At 36.8% G+C, this 21,650-nt stretch overlaps 1 protein-coding gene across 3 annotated transcripts in view; it reads left to right on the top strand.

Annotated features, from left to right (window-relative positions):
• The window catches only part of GREB1L (GREB1 like retinoic acid receptor coactivator), a 175,982-nt gene that overhangs the window by 32,156 nt on the left and 122,176 nt on the right, over positions 1-21,650 (top strand). For all 3 annotated transcript variants that reach the window (XM_030336350.1, XM_030336349.1, XM_030336351.1), the window contains exons 3-7: positions 2,245-2,404; positions 2,615-2,812; positions 11,809-11,985; positions 17,456-17,632; positions 20,184-20,306. In XM_030336350.1, the coding sequence (XP_030192210.1) occupies positions 2,248-2,404; positions 2,615-2,812; positions 11,809-11,985; positions 17,456-17,632; positions 20,184-20,306 (832 nt within the window). In that variant the 5' untranslated portion in view covers positions 2,245-2,247. The remainder of the gene's footprint in view (positions 1-2,244; positions 2,405-2,614; positions 2,813-11,808; positions 11,986-17,455; positions 17,633-20,183; positions 20,307-21,650) is intronic.

Here is a 21,650-nt window from a genome sequence, read left to right as displayed (position 1 = left end):
TGATATAGGTATATCTTGCAAAGTGATTACTACATATAAGTTTAGTTGATATCCATCACCTCATATAGTTATAAAATTTCTTTTACTTGTAAAGAGGAATTTACTAATTTAAATCCATGGTATTTAGCTTCTTATTACCTATTTTGAGAAAGATTGCTAAAATATAATTCCAGCTTTTCCTCCAAATCATAAGAATCTCCAACAAAGCTTTACTAAACGCAGCCACTCTGATGGAAATCTCTGAATACTACTCATTGCTACCCAGAATCATGTAAACAGCCTTCTTTGCTATATAGAGGCAGCTCAGCAGCTCATAGCCACCAAAATCCTTTGAAGCTCATGAATATAACTCTGGGAAGCCTGATAGTAAGGTTGTATGCATTACCCCTTCCCTGCTTAGGAGTGACTGGATCTTGGCTTCCTTTTCCTGCTGAGCCCAGATGCATGCTTAGGGTCCTTCTCAATGAGTCCTCTAGGGACTCCCTTCAGAGAGGCCATCACAGTTGGCTTTCCAGGTGAAATTTAGTATCTGTCCCTCTCTTTGATGGGATAAGTGGAGCTATGATATTTTCAAACTGCCTTTCTTGAAATGAGATTTATCCAAATTGAGCCTATACTGTAGGAGTATAGGATTTATCCTCACACAGCTAGATATTGAGTTCTTGTTCTGATCTTTACCAGCTGGGTGATAGGGGGCAAGTCACTTGGCTTCTCCAAGCCTCAATTGTTTCATTGATGAAGTGAGACAAGTCCTACCTACTTCTGAATACTAAGGATTAAATAAAATATATTTTTGAAGTTTATTTATTTTGAGAGAGAGAGAGTGCATGTGAGAGCACAAGCTGGGGAAGGGCAGAGAGGGAGAGGGTTAGAGAGAGAATTCCAGGTATGCTCCACACTGCCAGCATGGAGCCCCATGCGGGGCTCAAACCCAAGAACCATGGATCATGACCTGAGCTGAAACCAAGAGTCGGAAGTCTTAATCAACTGAGCCACCCAAGTGCCCTAAATAAAATAATTTTTATAAAATATTTAGGGTACTGTCTAGCTCCACAGCTCTCACATTTTTGATCCCAGAATCAAAATTGAGTTTTGTTTATGTAGACTATATTTATTAGAAACTAAGAGTAAGAAATGTTTAAAATATATATTAACTTTAAAAGTTAAAATTATAACCCATTATATGTCAACATATATAACATTTTGGGGAAAATAACTATATTTTCCCAAAAAAAGTTAGTGAGAAAAGTGATCTATCTGCTTCTAATTAAACCTGTTGCAATATTACACATCATGCAGCCTCTGTAAAATCCTACTGTACACGTATGAGAGTAAAAAAGGCAAATACTATCTTAGTAATAAGTTTGAAAAGAGTTTTGATCTCATAGACCCCAGAAAGGGTCTTGGTGACCTCAGAACATACTTTGAGAATTGTTGGTATAGCCAGTAGTTAGTACCCAAAGAATTGTAGTTATTATTGATATTCATGGAGATTTTTGTAACTAGCAAGAACTATACAAATATCGGTTATGAGAAGTAAAGGCCATGGCTTTCGAACTTCTTACTCTATACATTCCTAGAGGGTCTCAAATAAGATTGTGATTCAGATTAAGGAAAAAAAAAAAACTGTGTTTTTTTTAAATAAATACTAATTATGCATAAATGACTTCTTTGGGTTTAAAAGGCTCAAATCTTGCTTTCAGGAATTTGTCAAATATAGTATCACAAAGCTTTCTTTCTTTCTTCTTCTTTTTTTTCCCCCCCAAGAGAAGAATTTCCCCCTATTCTGCCAGGGTAAGAAGATCTTAGTAGAGAGAGCAGTAACTAGATATTTACTCTGAAAGCACTGATAGAGTTGGAATGGGATCATGGTAGCCCACTAGTTTTAAGGAGGAGTGGCCCCATTGTCATCATGTTAGGCTTCATGATTGACAGGTCAATCTTGATTTACTGGTCAGAGAACCTTGACTTAAAGCATTTATTACTGTTTGATTCTCAGACAGAAGATCCTCTAAAGGGCCTTTTTGAAATGGATTTGGATTATGAAAACAAAAAGCAAAAGTTATGTAACAGAGAATTTAAAACAGGTTGTCTTAGGAAATATAGGTAGGGTTCATATATGAATCTTAACAAGATATATGGGTATAGTTTATATCAGCTCTACGTGTACTTTGCAGTCATAGAGTCCTCTAATTATATAAATTTTCTCCTTTCTTCCTCTTTTTCTTTGGGGGGGTGGTGTAGACCATGGGGAATTCATATGCTGGGCAACTGAAATCTGCTCAATTTGAGGAAGCTCTCCACAACTCCATAGAAGCCTCTCTCAGATGTAGTAGTGTGGTTCCACGGCCAATTTTTTCCCAGCTGTACCTGGACCCTGACCAGCATCCTTTCTCATCTGCAGGTAAGTTTCTCAATCCCACACATTTCTAGATTTCTTTTAAAAGAAGTGGAAATTCCAAATCTGGGGACCTCTGAAATAAATTGATATAATATTAGACATTGCTAGTCTTCCTGTCCTCTGATATCTTTCAGAAGTATGAATTTTTCTTTTGGTTATTTTTTCTATAAGCATCTTTTTATTAAATTAGTTGTAATTTATTTGCTCACCCAGATGTAAAACCCAAGGTGGAGGATCTGGATAAAGATTTGGTACACCGCTACACTCAAAATGGAAGCCTGGATTTTTCTAACAATCTAACAGTTAATGAAATGGAAGATGACGAAGATGATGAAGAAATGTCTGATTCAAATAGCCCACCAATTCCCTATTCACAAAAACCTGCCCCAGAAGGGTCTTGCACTACAGATGGTGGGTTTCTTTTCTTTCTTTCTTTCTTTCTTTCTTTCTTTCTTTCTTTCTTTCTTTCTTTCTTTCTTTCTTTCTTTCTTTCTTCTTTCCTTCCTTCCTTCCTTCCTTCCTTCCTTCCTTCCTTCCTTCCTTCCTTCCTTCTTTCCTTCTTTCTTTTCTTTTCTTTTCTTTTCTTTTCTTTTCTTTTCTTTCTTTTCTTTTCTTTCTTTTACCAATTCCTCTTTATTGTCTGGCTAGTTTTCAATCATTACATGTGGTGCTGAAGGCTGGAAACCAGTAATTACAGAAAGGAATGAGGAATGATTATGGTCTCACTGACATTATCTTCTGTGACTTCACAGCAGGTGTCTATAAGAAAGACAGGTATTATTGCTTCATCTTATAGATGAAGAAAGTAAGATTCACAGCAGTTGAATGACTTCTCTGAGATGATATGTGGCAAAAGCAAGCCTAGGCCCAAGTCAGGGCTTTTCCTGCAAGAATGCTACTATCTCAGGTACTTTTTAAGTGTCCTGTCTTCCTACTTCTTTCTGTTCCAACCTTAAAAACATTAATAGAGATATCAGATGTTTTATATTTACCTTTTTCATTTATTCTGAACACTCATGCAATATAGTGTTATCTGTAGAAGATAAAAATGTACATATTTTGATAATCCCATTTTATTTATTTTGTGAACCTCCTCTTCCACCACGGCTTTAACCACACTTTAAAAAGGAAATCCTAATATAAAACATTCTCAGTATTTCATGGTTTTGATGATGTCACAACTTTAAAATATACTCTCTTCCTTACATTCAGTATTTACAGTGCTATTTTCTGGTAATCCCAACCTAATTAGTATGTGGATTCTACTTTATCCATATTAGCCAGAGTGCAGTTTTTATACCCTGATTGACTTGGACCTGGGGTGTTTACAATGCATGCAAATCCTAGGGGTGAGGAGTGAGGCGGAAAGGGGTAAGATTTCAGGACATTATCCCTACACAGCTTGAATTGTAAATAATTTGGGGTAAACTAAAGATTCAAATGTGCAAATCCAGATAAATGAGTTTGCACTGCTTGGAAGTTTTATTATTTCTTGACTTTCTTTTCTCTTTCTCTTTTACCTTCCCTCCCTCTTTTCTTTTTTCTTTTTCTTTTCCTTTCCTTTTCTTCCTTTCAAGAATTTGATAAGCTGTAAAGAGCTCAAAATCCTTAATCCTATCTGCACTATTTCTTATAAATTTGCTTCCAGATGTGATTGATTTATTTTGCCCAGACTTAATATTATGCATCAAATTTACTCATTATTCTTGGTATGATAGGTAGTTGTGTAGCAAGTGACTGGGTTAGGTTTCCACTTGGCTGTTCTATATCCATTTTTGTGCCTTTTATTTATCAGTCAAGTCATACTTAACAGTTAATGACCAAATATTGAAATTGTGCTTAAAATATTGTTGGCTTGTCATTGAGAATCTTGTTATATTTAAGAATTAAATAGAACGAGAGTCAAAGCTTTAGGGGATAATTCTGAAATATCAAATTTTATACCAAAAATGGAGGAGGGGCTCTCCTGTTTTTCCTGTGCTCTAAATATGTTTTAGTTTGCCTTTTGGGGTGCTGACACTGGTATTACTAACAATCAGGTATATTTAGTGTTCACCAAGATACAAACTCAGTGATCTAACAGAGAGCAACTATTTCTTGAACTTTAAAACATGAGAACACTACTCTTACCATGAGGCGATTATGTAAAGTTTAAGGGAAGGGTAATAGTTAATTTTAGATATGAAGGAAAAAGATTTGGAGATGCAGTTTTTCTGGGGGGGGAAACAAATATAGCACCCAAGCATAAATTCAAATTCCAAGACAACCTGAAGACACAGGTCATAGACGTAGATTCCTACATCAGCTACTTTGGTTTCTTATAATTAATTGCATGTCCATATTTTTTCCCCTTTAATTCACCTCAAGGTGGCCATTAAAAACAAAAAGCATAGTTCATAATTTGATAGTTTAAAGTTTGTCCATAGCTGTTTCAGTTTGGCTCATTCTAGGGTAGTTCTAAGAACCCTCTCACCCAAAGACAGAACAGTTGTGAAATTTTTCTTATAGAAATGACAGTGAATTAGGACAATGTAATGCCTGGACTTGTTTTAGCATACCACCTTCCCTTCATGGGAAATCCTCTATTTACCTAAGACTTAAAGGAAGGTAAAGCTATTTTTAGAGGCAATTTAGATAAGCAGATACTTAATACCTGATGGGCTTCTGGGGGTTACCATTCAGATGTAAATTTTGGTTGCTAATTTCTTATGTAAATTATTGGAATAGTGTAGGTTCCCACCCTGCTGGGAGGCAGTTGATTGTCTAAAGGGGTGAAGGGCAACCAAATTTGAGGCTTCCAAATACTGCTTTGATTACTTTAGTTTGTGTTTACAGCTGTTTCAGTAAACTTTCCCCTCCCCCCGCTTAGATTACTCTGTAACCTTCAAGTTGGAGATAATTGGAGAATGCAAATCTGGTTCTGTGAAGTGAAAACCTTGGCTATTTTCTTAAGGAAATGCAGATGAAGTTTACAAAGAAGGGCCCTCTACCATTATTCCTTTTTTTAAATTAAAATAATTTGCTGCAAAGGTCTTGGGGTTAAGGCAGCATTTCAGTATTATTCTCAGAAAATGAAGCTATTTAGGGACAAGTTTGTTATTTGTGTGCCAACATCGATAACTTATCTTTCCTTACTTGCATACAGTAAACAGGCATAGATCCTTCCTTAGGGCACTCTTCCCCCAGGTCTTCCAGAAGCCCCTAAAAAAAGATTCTGTCTTTCAAGATTAGTTCAGATGTGATTCAAAATCACACTACAGGGTTGTAATAAGGTTTCTTTTCATTTTGTTTGAGGTTTTAATTGAGATTGAGTAGTTGGTCTTTATTATATTAATAATCTGACATATTTCTAGAGACCAGAACTACCTGTTACACTAGATATTTGGATCCTACAGACCTTCAAATATAATCACATTTCATAGATTCTTTAGCTACCCACTCTTTTTTTCTTTACAGACACACAGAGCTTATTTTCATTCTTAAAAAAATAAATATTGTTCTTTGCATAATGTTTTTTCTTACTTGGGGATCCCTCATAATATATTTTGTATATAATTTGCTGATCTGAATCCCACCCCCCCAAAATTAGGATTTAGAAAAGACAGGTAAAAGGTGTCACAGCAAAAAGCCAAATCTTTGCCAGGTGAGTGTATTCTCAGAATAATTACAAACTCAATTTAGGAAACTTTCTTGATGTTGCCACCATTTCTGGCCTTGAATTGATTTATTTCTTGAATTACCCTGTTGCTGGACTCAGCCTTGCCTTCTCTTTCTCTCCTATTTTCTTTCCTCTTAATCAAATTGGCTGAGTGGCTTGTGTTAGCGAGTAACATGAAGGCAAGAAGATAAAATTGGACATTGTAAAAATAGACTTTACTTTTTAAGAACAGTTTTAGACTTAAAGAAAAATTGAGACAATAGTATAGGTTTCTATATATTCCTGCAGTTTCTCCTATTATTATCTTACATTATTACTAATTTTAATAATAATTAAAGTTCATAGTTTATTTAGGTTCCTTAGTTTTTACCTAATATCTCTTTTCTTTTCCAGAATCCCTTCAGGATACTAAAATAGAGTTAGTTGTTTTGTCTCTTTAGGCTTCTCTTGGCTGTTACAGTTTCTCAGACTTTCCTTGTTTCTGATGACCCTGACAGTTTTAGGAATTATTGGTCAGGTATATTGTAGGTGACCCTCTACTGGAATTTGATATTTTTCTCCTAATTAGACTGGGGTTATGGGTTTTGGGGAGAAAGATCACAAAGGTAAATTGCCATTTTCATCATATTGTATCAAGGGTACATTCTGTCAACATGATTTATGAGGGTTGATGTTGATGTAGATCATCTGGCCGAGGTAGTGTGATCTCCACTCTTTCCCCCACTTGCCATACTGTGGGAGAAAGTCACTATGCTCAGCTTATACTTTAGGAACAGGGAATTATGCTCCACCTTCTCGAGGGCAGAGTATCTACATAAATTATTTAAAATTCTGTATGGGGATTTGTCTCCCCCCCCCACTTACTAATTTATTCACTCATTTATTTATATTATTATGTACTCATGGATATTTATTTTATGTTGAGTTATAAGTCAATACTACTTTACCTCACTGCTCAGATTGTTCTGGTTTTGGACATTGGGAGCACCTTCAGTTGGTTCCTGTACCCCTTTTACATACTCTCATCATTGCAGCTTTTTTTTTTAGCATAAAATAGGACATTTTCTCTTTTTATTGTCATGAGCATCCCTTAAAATTTTTGTGGGGAGGAGACTAGAAAACATGCTTCTCTGAGGATCCAGTCATTTGTTGAATAATTATTACTTTTGACCTCTAGGTGTCCTCATACTAAAGGCTGTAGTAAAAACTATTTGTATTTCTTAATTTGAGTGGACTGTGTAGTTCTCCTTTTTTGCCACAGAAATCACTCTGAAATCATCTCTCTTCTACAGAAAATCCTGCTTTCTTCAGATATTCTCCACACTAAGTCCTCTTGACTCTATCTCTGTTAAGTCAAGAACAAAAATTGTACTTTCCCCCTTGGTCTCCTTTTGCTGCAATGTATTGCTTTTAGAGATCTCATCAGAGGGGTGCCTGGTGGCTCAGTTGGTTAAGTGTCTGACTCTTGGTTTCGGCTCAAGTTATGTTCCTGTGGCCTCATGGGTTTCAGCCCCATGTCAGGCTATGCTCTGGCAGCACAGAGCCTGCTCGGGATTCTCCCTCTCTCTGCCCTTCTTTGCACTGTCTCTGTCTCTCTCAAAATAAATAAATAGCTTTTTTAAAAAAAGAAAACTCATCAGAAAAATAATGAATTTTAAGGACTCATCAGCAAGTATGAGGTAGGTGAGTGCCAATAGACCAAAGATTCAACTTAGAAAGTTGGGTAATAGGACTCCAAAAAAAGGCAAGGAAGAAGTAATAGGAGAGTGTCCTACATCAGACTGAGGGAAGGTGAAGCATTATATGAGTCAGAGATGTTAATGAGGATGAAGGAGTATCTAATTTGGAGTCCGGAGACTTGGGTTTTAGTCCCACTTTCTCCAGTTACTGAATATTTTAAAAATTGGACCATTTTCTTAAGCTTTATAGGCCCCAGTGTCCTCATTTACATATTAAATAGATTAGTGTTACCCAATCTTTGACTCACAAATTTCTTTTATACTAATATATAGTCTTTTGAACTTTTTAGGAATTTAAAACCTAATTCTGTCACTACATGGCATATGATAAAGAATTGATTTTAAGTAGAAAGTATTTATTTTAGACCAGTATGTTAATATACTCTTTGATATTATTCATGCATATGAGAAAAATTGTCTACATTTTATCATTCAGTAATTGCTACTTAATGTATTTAAAATCGGTTGTGTAAGAAAAAGCATATTTTATTGACAAATTCAAAAATAAAATATTATAGCTTTTCAGGGGGCTGAGTCTATTTAAATGTTTTCCAGCATCAAATAAAAAGAAAATCAAAATCTACTTTTAATACCCAAAATTTGAAATTTTAGGATTAAAAGGATATGCTAGTTTATTTTTATAATTTTTACATCATCTATATGATGAAAAGATTTCAGGCTGCTGTGTGCAGAATTTCTGCTACTGAACATGCTGCAAAATGAGGTAGGCTTTTCTCTCCTACATGAAAAGCCAAGTTGGATTGTAATCACCAAAATTTTACCTTGACATTGCTTTTGGGGGTGGGGTGCCCAAAAACATATTGGTGCATTTTATGTAATTTTATAATTTAATGAGTGGGGTTGGGATTGAATCTAACTTTCATAAATCTAGCAAGAGCATCTTTAGACACATTTGTAACATTACTGTGTTCATTAACACAATCAGTGCTTCCTATCATTAACCAACAATGTATGATGAGTATAAATTAAGCACAATATCAATACAAATGGCTAAGAATAAAAACAGTTGTGTGAAAATCAAAGCCATACACTGATACAGGGTTCAAACAAGTGAGTCCTGAATTCATTCAACTGGTTTCCACTCTCCCTCTATGTGTAGCAGGGAAAGCACTCAGAACATTCTTTAATATTAGAATAATTATTTGTTAGATTTTAGAAATTGGTAACTATTTGATTTTGTCTTATAACTTCAAGTATCATGGAATACCTGTAAGTCCCTGGGAGTTTAATAACTGCCTGTTGAGAGATCCTATATCAGATAATCTTAAGGTTCTATATAGCTCTGATGTTCTAAAAAGCTGGTAATAATTTGAAAATTCATACAAATTGGTACAGACTATCATTTCATCTAGTCCACTCTTTCTAATATGGTGTGAGTCAAAGTCGTAGAAAGGTTTGTTACTACTTCTTAGTGACAGAGATAGTTCCCCACGCATCCTGTTTTTTGTCAATAGACAATCATGAACTTCTTCTCATCACTGAATTTATCTGCATCTTTTGGGAAGATACGTGTTCTGCCTTTTGGAGCAAGTCATGATAAAGTGTTATTTCTTTTCTTTTTCTTTTTTTGAGAGAGAGAGAGCGAGCGAGCATGTCCACAAGTGGGGGAGGGGCAGAAGAGAGAGAGAGAATCTTAAATAGGCTCCACCCAGGCACCCCTTGATCTGTCTTTATATAGCAAACTTACCATGTCTTACATCCTGAACATTACTGAACTCATTATATAACACTGCACAAGTTCCCTAACCTTCCTGAGCCTCAACTTCTCCATCTATGGAAAGGAGTTGGTAGTTGTTCAGAGGATTAAATAAAATAATCTGTACAATGGTTAGTACCATGCCTGGCTTATATTAAGTTCTCCGTAAATTTTACTGCCATTGATACCATCATCATCATTTCCCCACTTTCAAACCTGAGTTCTGTCCCTTAAATGGGGTGGGGGCAGCAGAATTTTTTTTAGGGCTTTTATGTATCCATAGCTTCCAAAAACTGTGTGTAAACTGAATAAATAATATGACCTGCATGTATAAATGACTATTTTTCAAATAAATATAGATGATATTGTGACTAATAAAATATAGATTCATTCAAAATTGTTAATTCACAATAATATTCTGCTTTTGTTTTTTTCAATTAACAAACACTAAAAGTTAAATTTGAATTATTTTAGTGTTAAAGGGAGCCTATAAGCTTGAGATGGTTGAACCCCATTATTTTATCATTTTATTCTTTCTTCTGTTGACTTCCTCCAATTCCATTATGTCTGCTTTTGAGGTTTGATGAGCTCAACCATGCAGTAGATTCATGGTAGATTTATGTGCGCCACAACTTCACACAATATTTGGATTTTTTTTCTCTTATAATAACTGATTGCATCCAATTGTTTGTTGGCATTTGGTGAACATCATACTATAAATTGATACTGGCAGAATTTAGCAGGGTCTTTCTCTACTTTGTATTGGGTGATGATAGTCTCCTCAGGTTTGTGTGTGGAGATTTAGGTGTCCATCGTTTACCTTCTGCAACTCTCTGAAATAGTATTTTTCATACTTGTATTTACCCTCTTTTGGCTGCAGGTGAAACCCAACCCAACTGAAATTAGCTTTAGGTATAATGAAGATATTATTCAAAGAATTCCTAAGCAAAAGGTTTCACAATCCGACCTTGGGAAACGCACATACAGCTGGGTTTCAGGGGTCCACACACTGCTGGAACATTTCCTTTGAGCCTCCTGTCTGCTGACAGACTTCTCTCACAAGGCAAGGAACTGAGCTGCCACAGATCAAACTAAGTCATACTCTTTCTGGCTCCATATTTGGAATTCCTTGAGAAAAGGCTTTGATTGTCCCAGTTTATGTCAGGTGTCCCTGACTAATCAACTATGGCTGGAAAGGTGGGATATTATAGTGGCCAGCTTGGATCAGGTGCTACCTCCTGTCAGTCTAGAATATCCCCATTCTCCAGAGGAATCACGTGATTAGAGTTCAAGGAGGTTTGATTATCTCCCAGAAGATGTGAAATAGGTGCTTTGCAGTAGAAAATAGCTGTCCTCTGTAATATTGTTTTGTGATTATTGGTTCCTCATACATTCTTCCAATTAGACTATAATGTAGGTTCTTGGGGGAAGATATATTTGTTCAATTCTATCCCCAGGCCTAGGGTAGCATCTGTTGCAAGTGATTTTTAATAAATGATGAACTAATTAGTGTAATATGTTTTGGTACACAACGTGGTTATGTAAGGTTTTGTTATGTGTTGTTCTGTTGTAGCTTACAAAAATGACTTCACGGTTCTGAGTTCTAGTTCTGGCCCATTCATTTATGAGCCACATCTGAAGTGCAGTCTCTTCCTATGTGAAATGGAAGCCTCTCTCTTCTATGACAGTCACCATTTATAGATATAAACTTGCTTTGAAAGTATAAAAATATTGTACTACATACACATAAAAATTACATACATTTTTCAAAGCTCTGTGTGTATTTATCATTTGCTTACTTGTAGATCAGAAAATATAAAGTCATAAATGTTGGCTGAACTTGTCAGAAATACCTCCTTTTTGTGTGTTTTCAGCTCCACTCGGGGGAAGGGGATACGTATGATAGATTTGTCTTCAGGTTGGAGTATATGGACTTTAAATTTAGTCCTGGGGTGCCTGGGTGGCTCAGTCGGTTGAGCGTCCAAATCTTGGTTTCAGTTCAGGTCATGATCTCGCAATTCCTGAGTTTGAGTCCCGCATCAGGCTCTGCACTGAAAGTGCAGAACCTGCTTGGGATTTCTCTCTCCCTCTCTCTCTACCCCTCCCCCAGCTTGCTCTTTCTCTCCCTCTCTCTTTCAAAAAATAAATAAACATAAAAAAATAATCTACTCCTTAATTTTTTATGGGATTATGCCTTTATGGGATTTCCCATAGGCAAATCCACTCTCCAGATGGGTGATAAGGAGATAGGACCTTTCTAAACATTTTACTGTGTCCTTTTTACCATTTTTAGGTTTTTGTCAAGCAGGAAAGGATTTGCGTTTGGTATCTCTTTGTATGGAACAAATCGACATCCCAGCAGGATTCCTCCTAGTAGGGGCCAAGTCTCCCAATCTGCCTGAACACATCCTCGTGTGTGCTGTAGACAAGCGATTTCTACCAGATGATCATGGGAAAAATGCACTTTTAGGTGAGTATTTCACACCTATAAAATTCCTTCCAAGATGAAGGAGTTAAACTACAAGTTTAAATTATCATAGGGGTGCCTAGGTGACTCAGTTGGTTGGGCGTCTGACTCTTGATTTCAACTCAGGTCAAGATCCTAGGGTTGTGGGATCAAGCCCCACGTGGGGCTCTGTACTGAGCATGGAGCCTGCTCAAGATTCTTTATTTCTGCCCCTTTGCCCAACGCTCGCTCTCTCTCTCAAATAAAAAAACAAAAATTAAAAAGCATGTTAAATTATCACAGATTTTTTTTTAGATCACAGAATTGGGAATTCTGTAATTAACTCAAGTATGAAACATTTTTTTTCTTTTAGTAACTTCTTAAAAATTAGCTTTTATTTTTTATTCATTCCCAAAACACCCGCCTTGAAGAGGCCGCCTTTTCAAGCCAAGCTAAAGGATGGCATGCGATTTATCAAAAATTAATTCTGTGTAAAGCAAAGTAGGATTCACTCTGTACAGAGTTATTGATCTAGACCTGATGTCCAGTCAACTCTCAGTAATTCAGCTGCAGATTATCTGCTTTGTAAGTTTTTGGTAGTTTCTCCATACTACCCATCATTCCTAGCTATATTTGATTGATATGATTCCCATGTTATATTTAGCATTAGTTCAACCAAAGTAACTAGGAATATACATATGATGTAAAATGTATTACTGTATCTCAGAATTGTTTTTACTCTCTGGCTTTACTTTGAGTCTGGACTTTTTTTTTTCACAACCTAGCTTCCTTACATCATGGGAAATAAAGACTGGATTTATTTTTAATTAAGAAGACAAAATGGCACATGAGATGTCTTTGGTGAAAATAATAAAAATGAAAGGAAAGAGGGCAAAGAATTCAAGAATTGTATTGTTCTTAAGCTGTACTTGTTTAGTTAGATACATTTTTCTGATGTATGTATGACACAGTGTCATCAGAAAGTCTGGAAATATATACATCAGTATCCTGAGTTAGAAAGTAACCCTATCCATGCTTTATAAAAGTTCCTTAACTTATAATTCAAAGCTTTTTCTTGGTTCATAGGAAAGTGATAATTTCCATAGGCTTTCATAAAAAGATGATGATTTTCTTTTAGTGAAATTGAGCAGATGGTTTAACACAGAAGCCTAATGGTAAAGTTTATAAGTTGGACTAAATTAGCAAAGAAGTTTCTAAGTATCTGTTCACTCATTCATTCAACACTTTGTTCAAAATGTACTATGTGACAAAAATCATACTAGGCTGTGTTGTGGGGGCACAAAAATGTTAAGACACAGAGCTAGTAATCTAGTTGGCTGTGGTATAACAATTTTGGGAAACTTCTTTTTAGCATTTTAAAAGCATCATAGTGTTGAGGTGCCTGGCTGGCTCAGTCAGAAAAGCATGCAGCTCTTGATATCAGGGTCATGAGTTCTAGCCCCACATTGGTTGTAGAGATTGCTATAAACAAACAAACTTTTAAAAAATAAATAAAAGCATCACCATGACATCAGATGGAATAGTTTATATGTGGCTCTGACCACAGACACAGAAAAATATCTCATGATGCCTTTTTGCCTAATGATTCTTCATGACTAGAGGAATCCTCCTAGAATACATCATGAAAGGATACAAGAAACACCATCAGAATAATAGATTTTCAGGGTGTCTCAGTCGGCTGAACGTCTGACTCTTGATTTCGGCTCAGGTCATGTTCCCAGGGTCATGGGATCAAGCCCTGCATTGGGTTCTGCACTGAGCATGGAACCTGCTTAAGATTCTCTCTCTCTCTCTCTCTCTCTCTCTCTCTCTCTCTCCTTCTCCTTCTCTCCCTCTCTCTCTCTCTCTCTCTGCTACTCTCCCCTACTTACACGCTCTGTCTGTTTCTAAAAAGAGAAAGAAGAAGAAGAAGAAGAAGAAGAAGAAGAAGAAGAAGAAGAGATTTCATGATTGTGTATAATAATGAATATTAGATCAAAGACCTTGGTCATTGGAGTTGGAACTGGGATTAAAATCCCAGATTTGCCACTTAGTATTTTCAGAACTGGGGCAAGCTACTTATTCTCATGAGGTCTCAGATTTCTCATCTATAAAAAGAGGCCAATGATGCCTAACTTTCAGGGTTGTAAAGATCAAAAGATATGATGTTTATAAGGCAACCCATCCAGCACAGTGCCTGGCACAGAGCACTTGCTCTTTAAATGGTTATTATTCTGCCATTCTGTCATATTTATTAATACCTTTATAGAAATGGAAGTTTGTTTGCTTTCTCTAGCCTTGTGAATGGACATAATTTTTTAGTAACCACTTTCCAAGTGAAAGTGTAGTGCAGCAAGATGGTAGAACTTTTCTCTTAGATAAGCGTGTTGTTGAGATTTTTATATGTTAATACCCATCCAACATTTCTTACTGATGATAGATTATTTTAGTATGCATTAAAGTATAGGGGGAAAAATTTTAAGCTTCGAATATGTTATAATCCCAGTGAACTCCAATATCAATTTATAAACTTTTTATATAAATTATGCTGATTCAAAAGACTGTGAGTGAAGGAATTGGTTAAAAAATATATTGAGGGGGCATTTGGGTGGCTCAGTTCGCTCGGTGTCTGACTTTTGATTTTGGCTCAGGTCATGATCTCACAGTTGTGGGATCTGGTCCTGCATTGGACTCTGCACTGAGTGCTAAGCATGGAGACTGCTTGGGATTCTCTTTCCCCCTTTCTCTCTGCCCCTCCTCCACTCATTCTCTCTCTTTCTCTCTTTCAAAATAAATAAACATTAAAAAGTATATATTGATCCAGTTGGCAGTTCATTCATGTGTCCCAAATCTACTGTGCAATTGGAAGACTTGGTTGACAGAAACACTAGATAGGTAATTTAGCTGTAAGAGGTATTATTTTTTGTGATGATGACAACAAGAACTTTGGGCAGATAAAATCTCTCTTGAACGAAGACTGATACTGAAACTGTACAGAGTTTTAAAAATGAGCTGTAGGATTCTTTGTCTTTAATATTGTCAGTTCTCATCATTAATGTGCCATCTCTGTTCTTTGAAGATTGTCCAGATCCTTTGCTTTTCTTCCTTTGTATATTCTCTTGCTTTTCACCTCAGAGAATAAGCAAAAGACAAAAGATAAAACCTCACCTCAGTAATTTGTTAATTTTAATTCTCACACTAATCTTTTATGAACTACTTGGATCTACCAGATAAGCCTCTTTTGGGAGGCACCATCTTTAATTGTTTTGACTAAAATGTTCTTATATTATTTTACTGGGTTCTACATCTGCCTGGCAAGCCAGGCACTTTTCTGTCAAGGCATGATAATCGCACTACAATGTAAGTTACATGGAGGCAGTGGTTTTGTCTCCTTTGCTCCGTGCTGAAAACCTGGTACCTGAAAGAGTGCCTAGCATATGGTAGAGTATATAAGTATTTGTTGGATGGATGGATGGATTTGTTGGCTAGATGCATGGATGCATGGAGAAATGGATGATTAGATGGCTTGGGAACTCGGTGAAAAAAATTGGCTTTTTTTTTTCTTTTTTTGGTTTTGGCCTGTAGCTATAAAGCATTGGACAGATAGCCAAATGCTCTCAAATTCAGTCCATCTTTGAATATATTTTAAATAATTTATGTTTATATTTCTATAAAGTAACAGTAATAAACTAATTATATAAATTACTAATTTTATGTAACCGATCAGAAGATATGACTATCTCTGTTTTTCCAGTTTTGCATCATGCCTGGTATATAGGTGGATGCTCAGTAAGTAATTGTTGAAAAAATAATAAATTGGACTGCCATTTCTATTGATTGTCAGAATTGACTGTCTGCGATTGGTATGTTGTGAGATATTCTGTCTTTAATCCTGGTGGCCTTTCTCTTCTCTCCTTTTATATCTTTGTTAATTAGATAACAGGTTGGTTTAGGGGTTTAAAAAGAGTATCACTTCATCAGTGGATTGATTTTAAGTTAGTCATTTATATAGAGAGAGATTGTACGTGTGGAGTTTGGAATGCCTTTTCTCATTTCCACCTATCTTGTCCTTGTTCACTACATGGCAGTACATATGATGCTTCCTCCTCAGTCACAACCAGAGGAACTCACATTATTTCTGTGTGACTTTTCTCTGTGTATTACGGGATTGATTTCCAATTAAGCAAAGGATAGCCTCACATCCTCTTAGCCTCCTCCATTTCTTCTTTCTGTGCCCACTGCTCTAAGCAGGTCACTGAAAGTTTTATTTTGTTTGAATAATCTGAGTGAGAATTGTTTGGATGTTTGATCTAAAGGGATAATAAGCTAGTTTGAGTATGGGGGGGTGAATAAAGAGGAAATGGGACTCTCGGGGCACCTGTGTGAGAAATTACAGCTAGCTGTCATAGGAACTGGAAAGTTGACAGCACCTGGGCTTGCCCATCACTGTCCATGCCCTCCTCTCTGCAGACAACCTTCACAGTTGCCAATTTATTCTCTCCCATCCCTTAGCTGACAGGTGGTTGGACATAACCCCCAACTTGGGTTCCAATTTTACAAAACCTTACAAATTTAGGGCCCAGTTCCATCTGACTGATTCTATTTGTATTTATTTTAAAATTCCAGGAAAGGGGCACTTGGGTGTCTCAGTCCTTTGGGGATCTGACTCTTGATTTCATGATCCCAGGATTGTGGCCCTGAGCCCTGCATCGAGCTCCATGCTGGGTGTGGAGCCTGCTTGGGATTCTTGTTCTCTCTCCCTCTGCCCACCACCTCTCAAATAAAAAACAAATAATAGGGGCGCCTGGGTGGCGCAGTCGCTTAAGCGTCCGACTTCGGCCAGGTCACGATCTTGCGGTCCGTGAGTTCGAGCCCCGCGTCAGGCTCTGGGCTGATGGCTCAGAGCCTGGATCCTGTTTCCGATGCTGTGTCTCCCTCTCTCTCTGCCCCTCCCCCGTTCATGCTCTGTCTCTCTCTGTCCCAAAAATAAATAAACGTTGAAAAAAAAATTAAAAAAAAAACAAATAATAAAATATTTTTAAGTTGAAAAATAAAATAAAATAAAATTCCATGAAAGAGACTCTGACTGTCCCAGACTGGGTCTGATATTAGCACAATCTAATCATCTGTGACAGTGCACGTGGTGGGTAGGGCAGAGAACCAGGGCCAGCAAGTTCTCTAAGAAGGGAGTGTGTGGGGAGGAAATCATGGGCATCTCTAGAAGCAAACTTTTTCATATTTTTATGTCAACTGTATGAATTCTATCACATGCTACTATCCACTCTATTTTCTTAGCCATTAAACTTAGAGCAGAATTTAAATTACTTTCAGTCTTCCACTATTATAAAATAATTCTGCTAAAAAAAATTGGTGTTTTTCCTTGAGGTTAGGAAATTATTGGGTCAAAAGCACTGAATATTTCTATACTTTTCATATGTAAAAGTATTGTATCAATTTACAAATCCACCAGTAACTTTGGTTTGTCTTCTTTCAGGGTTTTCTGGAAACTGTATCGGCTGTGGAGAAAGAGGATTTCGGTATTTCACAGAATTTTCCAACCATATTAACTTGAAGCTCACCACCCAGCCAAAGAAGCAGAAGCACTTAAAGTACTACCTAGTCAGAAGCTCCCAGGGTGTACTGTCGAAGGGACCTCTTATCTGCTGGAAAGGTAGCGTCAACTTCTGGGAGGGAAAGGGAAGGGAAAGGAATGAGGATGTTACAGTAAGGACAAGTGGCCTTCTGGGGTTCAGAATCAGGTATGATGTATGTAAATATCCCAAGTTCAGAAGACTATCCAAAGATGTGAAGCTCTCTGGCAGGTTATTTGACTTGCTTCTTTCTTTCTTTTTTTTTTTTTTTTAATTTTTTTTTAACGTTTATTTTTGAGACAGAGAGAGACAGAGCGTGAATGGGGGAGGGTCAGAGAGAGAGGGAGACACAGAATCTGAAACAGGCTCCAGGCTCTGAGCAGTCAGCACAGAGCCCGACGCAGGGCTCGAACTCACGGACTGCGAGATCGTGACGTGAGCCGAAGTCGGACGCTTAACCGACCGAGCCACCCAAGCGCCCCAACTTCTTTCTATTTTCAGTAGAGACTATCCAGGTTTAGAAAAAGTGCATGTCTCTTTATATTTGTCTCTTGGGAGGGTGGAGTACAGGAGGACTCTTTTCAGCTTTCCTGTCACTTAGAGAGGACCTCAAAGTGTCATTTTTCTGGTTAGATGCTCTTTCTATTTTATTTAGGTTCTTTGGTAATTCTCAAGCATATAGTTTTCTGTTTTCATTAGAACTAAGCATACTTTGAACAAATAACGCTTCTTCATAATACCTTAATACCTGGGGGAAACACATTATTAAGTTGGCAAAGTTGTTTTTTTTTTTTTTAAGTGTAGAAGAACTTAACTAACTTATTTGTGGATCTGAATCCAGTTGAAATCTCACATCTGCATGTAGTTGATAGGATTTACCACAAGTTCTATTCATTGTTCTAATGCAGTGGAATATCTAATCCTTATTCTTTTGAGCAGTTACTTAGATGCTGAGATTTTTCTTAATTATCAATATTATTATATTATTAAAGATGATATAATAATTGTCTTTAATGCTTCCATTTGTTGTCTGTGCAAGATTTTGGCCTGACCATAAGAAATAGCATAATAAATCCAAATTATAAATGACTTCAGATTTTCCTCTGAGTTTTCCACTGTAATTACTCTTGGGTGCATTTGAAATGACATTATATAATTCCTTAGGAAATAGCTGCATGTTCCAAGACAGGCACAATCATCCTGAATGGCTTTTGAAGGTTCACATTTTTAAAAAATCTTTTAAAAGATTTTATTTTTAAGTAATCTGTACCCACAATGTGGGACTCAAACTCACAAACCCAAGATTAAGAGTCACACACTCTACCAACTGAGCCAGCCAGGTGTCTGAAGCCTCACATTTATAGAAGTTACTATTTTAGAATTAAGATTGTATATGCATATGTATCCATATATGCAGATATGGAGATATGCAGATATGCAGACATAGAACATCAATATAAATGTATGCATACGATACACATAATGTGGAGGTATCCTTGTAGGCCAAAGTACAATTGCTTTTCAAGGAAAATCCTAGCCAAGGTGGTCATAGAAAACTGTGTCCAACCTTGCATATATCTGATAAACTTGGAAACTCTCTAAAGGACCCTCTATAATTAACTGTCATTTACAACCATTTATATTTCTTTTTCACATGCTACCTTTAAAAACTAACATAGTGTAATGTGTGGTATAATTTAGTTAGAAGTTATAGCCCTACATGGTTTCTTAGTATTTGCTATCTACTTGATTCAGTTCAAAGTATTATTAAAGTATCATGTTAGAGCTCCATTAGTATTGGCTTACCTAAAATGAAGCTTGGTGTTGCATGATCAGAAATCACCTAGAATATTGTGTACCTATTTCCTTTGATACAAACTAAGAGTAATAAGAATTTGAGCATTTCTGGGACACCTGGGTAGCTTAGTTGGTTGAGCGTTGGACTTTGGTTCAGGTCATGATCTGTTCATGAGTTCAAGCCTTGCATCAGGCTCACTGCTGTCAGCATCAAGTCTGCTTGGGATTTTCTATCCCCCTCTCTCCCTGCCCCTCCCCTGTTCTTTCTCACTTAAAAATAATAAGTAGGCTTAAAAAAAAAAGAATTTGAGCATTTCTAATTTTTCTCCTCTGACTATAAATTTTTCTTTGCTTCAGCTTTTGGACATAAATTAAGGTTGAGGTGAGAATATTGAAGACAACCTATATAGATTCCTGTTCCACACTAAATTGATCCTTGACGGGAGGTTAACTGGTGTTTGAAAGCTTATTTTTTTTAAAACAAATTACTGATATTTTAGCCTGCCTTATCCATAAAACTAGCATGATTATATTGGTTATGAGTAATTTTTCCCCTGGGAGCTAGTCTGTGAAGAACAAAAGCCGGATCTTTTTTCTTTCTTTCTTTTTTTTTCCTTCTAAACATGACATCTGGCCCTAGGAAGACAAAGTGAATTCACCATCTTGAACATTCTGTTGGAGTCAGGATTAGAGGAGGGGAAACCGCCAATAAGGAACATGGTTGCTACTTAAGGAACAGTAGTTTATTTTAGAGATTTTGTGGATTGTGTTCTCATCACCTGCTTTGACAGGGTATTGGTCTCCTCCCATAATATAATTCTTACTCCTTCCCAGAATGTAGAAGCCGACAATCCTCTGCCACTTGCCACTCTATGAAACCAAACTCTTCAGTATCATCAACTGTGACACCAGAAAATGGCACAACTAATGGATACAAGTCAGGATTCATTCAGACAGGTATGGGATATTTACTTTTGGAATTTCAAGCAGCCAGATGTATGTTTAGTGGTTCACTTTAAAAATGACTGTTGGCTGGTTTGAATAGAAATGTTTTAAAACAAGTATTACCTGAGTTACTATTAGAGTTAGAAGCCAGCACTGAGATGGGTTAGTTCATGGATAAGAAATTTAGCTCAAGCATAGGACCTATCCCTAGAAAAGTCTAACAGTGGGCAATAAGTAGAAACCCAGACATGAGGAAAGTCTGTCTCATAGCTATCAGGTGGCATATACTGGGGACATAACTCATAAAGACTGGAGTTCTAGGGTAGGGCTCTAAACTAAGCCCACAGAACATTACAGGGAGTATTGCACCAACTGGTATATTAAGTAAGGTCCCAAGGTAGGACTGAGGATCACAGTGGAAGAATCCACTAGTTTCTAGTGGTTCAAGATGGAGGCTGGGTTACAAATAACCAGATAAAATTTTAGTGCCTGAAACCAGGTTATACTATCAGGGCAGGATCAGCAGAAGGGCCACACTGATAATGAACAGATAAGTTGCCAGTCTAAGGCTTCTAAAAATTCCTCCAGTGTAGAGAGTTGTACTAGCCCAGGCCCCAAGGACAGGATAAGGCTCCAGGTGGGACTTAATGTTTCCAGGTGGCTGGAGGGCTGGAGGGCTGTAACTGAAAATATCACTGCAGATAATATTTAAGAAAATTATTCATGGAATGCAAGCTGGTGCAGCCACTCTGGAAAACAGTATGGAGGTCCCTCAAAAAAACTAAAAATAGAACTACCCTACAACCCAGCAATTGCACTAATAGACATTTATCCAAGGGATACGGGTGTGCTGTTTCAAAGGGACACATACACCCCCATGCAGCGCTATCAACAATAGTCAAAGTATGGAAACAGCCCAAATGTCCATCAATGGATAAATGGATAAAGAAGATGTGGTATATATATGATGGAGTATTACTCGGCAATCAAAAAGAATGAAATCTTGCCATTTGCAACTATGTGGATAGAACTGGAGGGTATTCTGCTAAGTGAAATTAGTCAGAGAAAGACAAAAATCATATGACTTCACTCATATGAGGACTTTAAGAGACAAAACAGATGAACATAAGGGAAGGGAAACAAAAATAATATAATAACAGGAAGGGGGACAAAGCATAAGAGACTCATAAATATGGAGAACAAACAGAGGGTTACTGGAGGGGTTGTGGGAGGGGGGATGGGCTAAATGGGTAAGGGGCAGTAAGGAATCTACTCCTGAAATCATTGTTGCACTATACACTATTTTGGATATAAATTTAAAAAATAAAATTAAAAATAAAATAAAATCAGAAAAAA

The sequence above is a fragment of the Lynx canadensis genome, chromosome D3, assembly GCF_007474595.2.
Source record: "Lynx canadensis isolate LIC74 chromosome D3, mLynCan4.pri.v2, whole genome shotgun sequence".
Classification (NCBI taxonomy): Eukaryota; Metazoa; Chordata; class Mammalia; order Carnivora; family Felidae; genus Lynx; species Lynx canadensis.
Note: the sequence above shows the minus strand (reverse complement) of the source record. Positions and strands in the feature narration are given on the sequence as shown.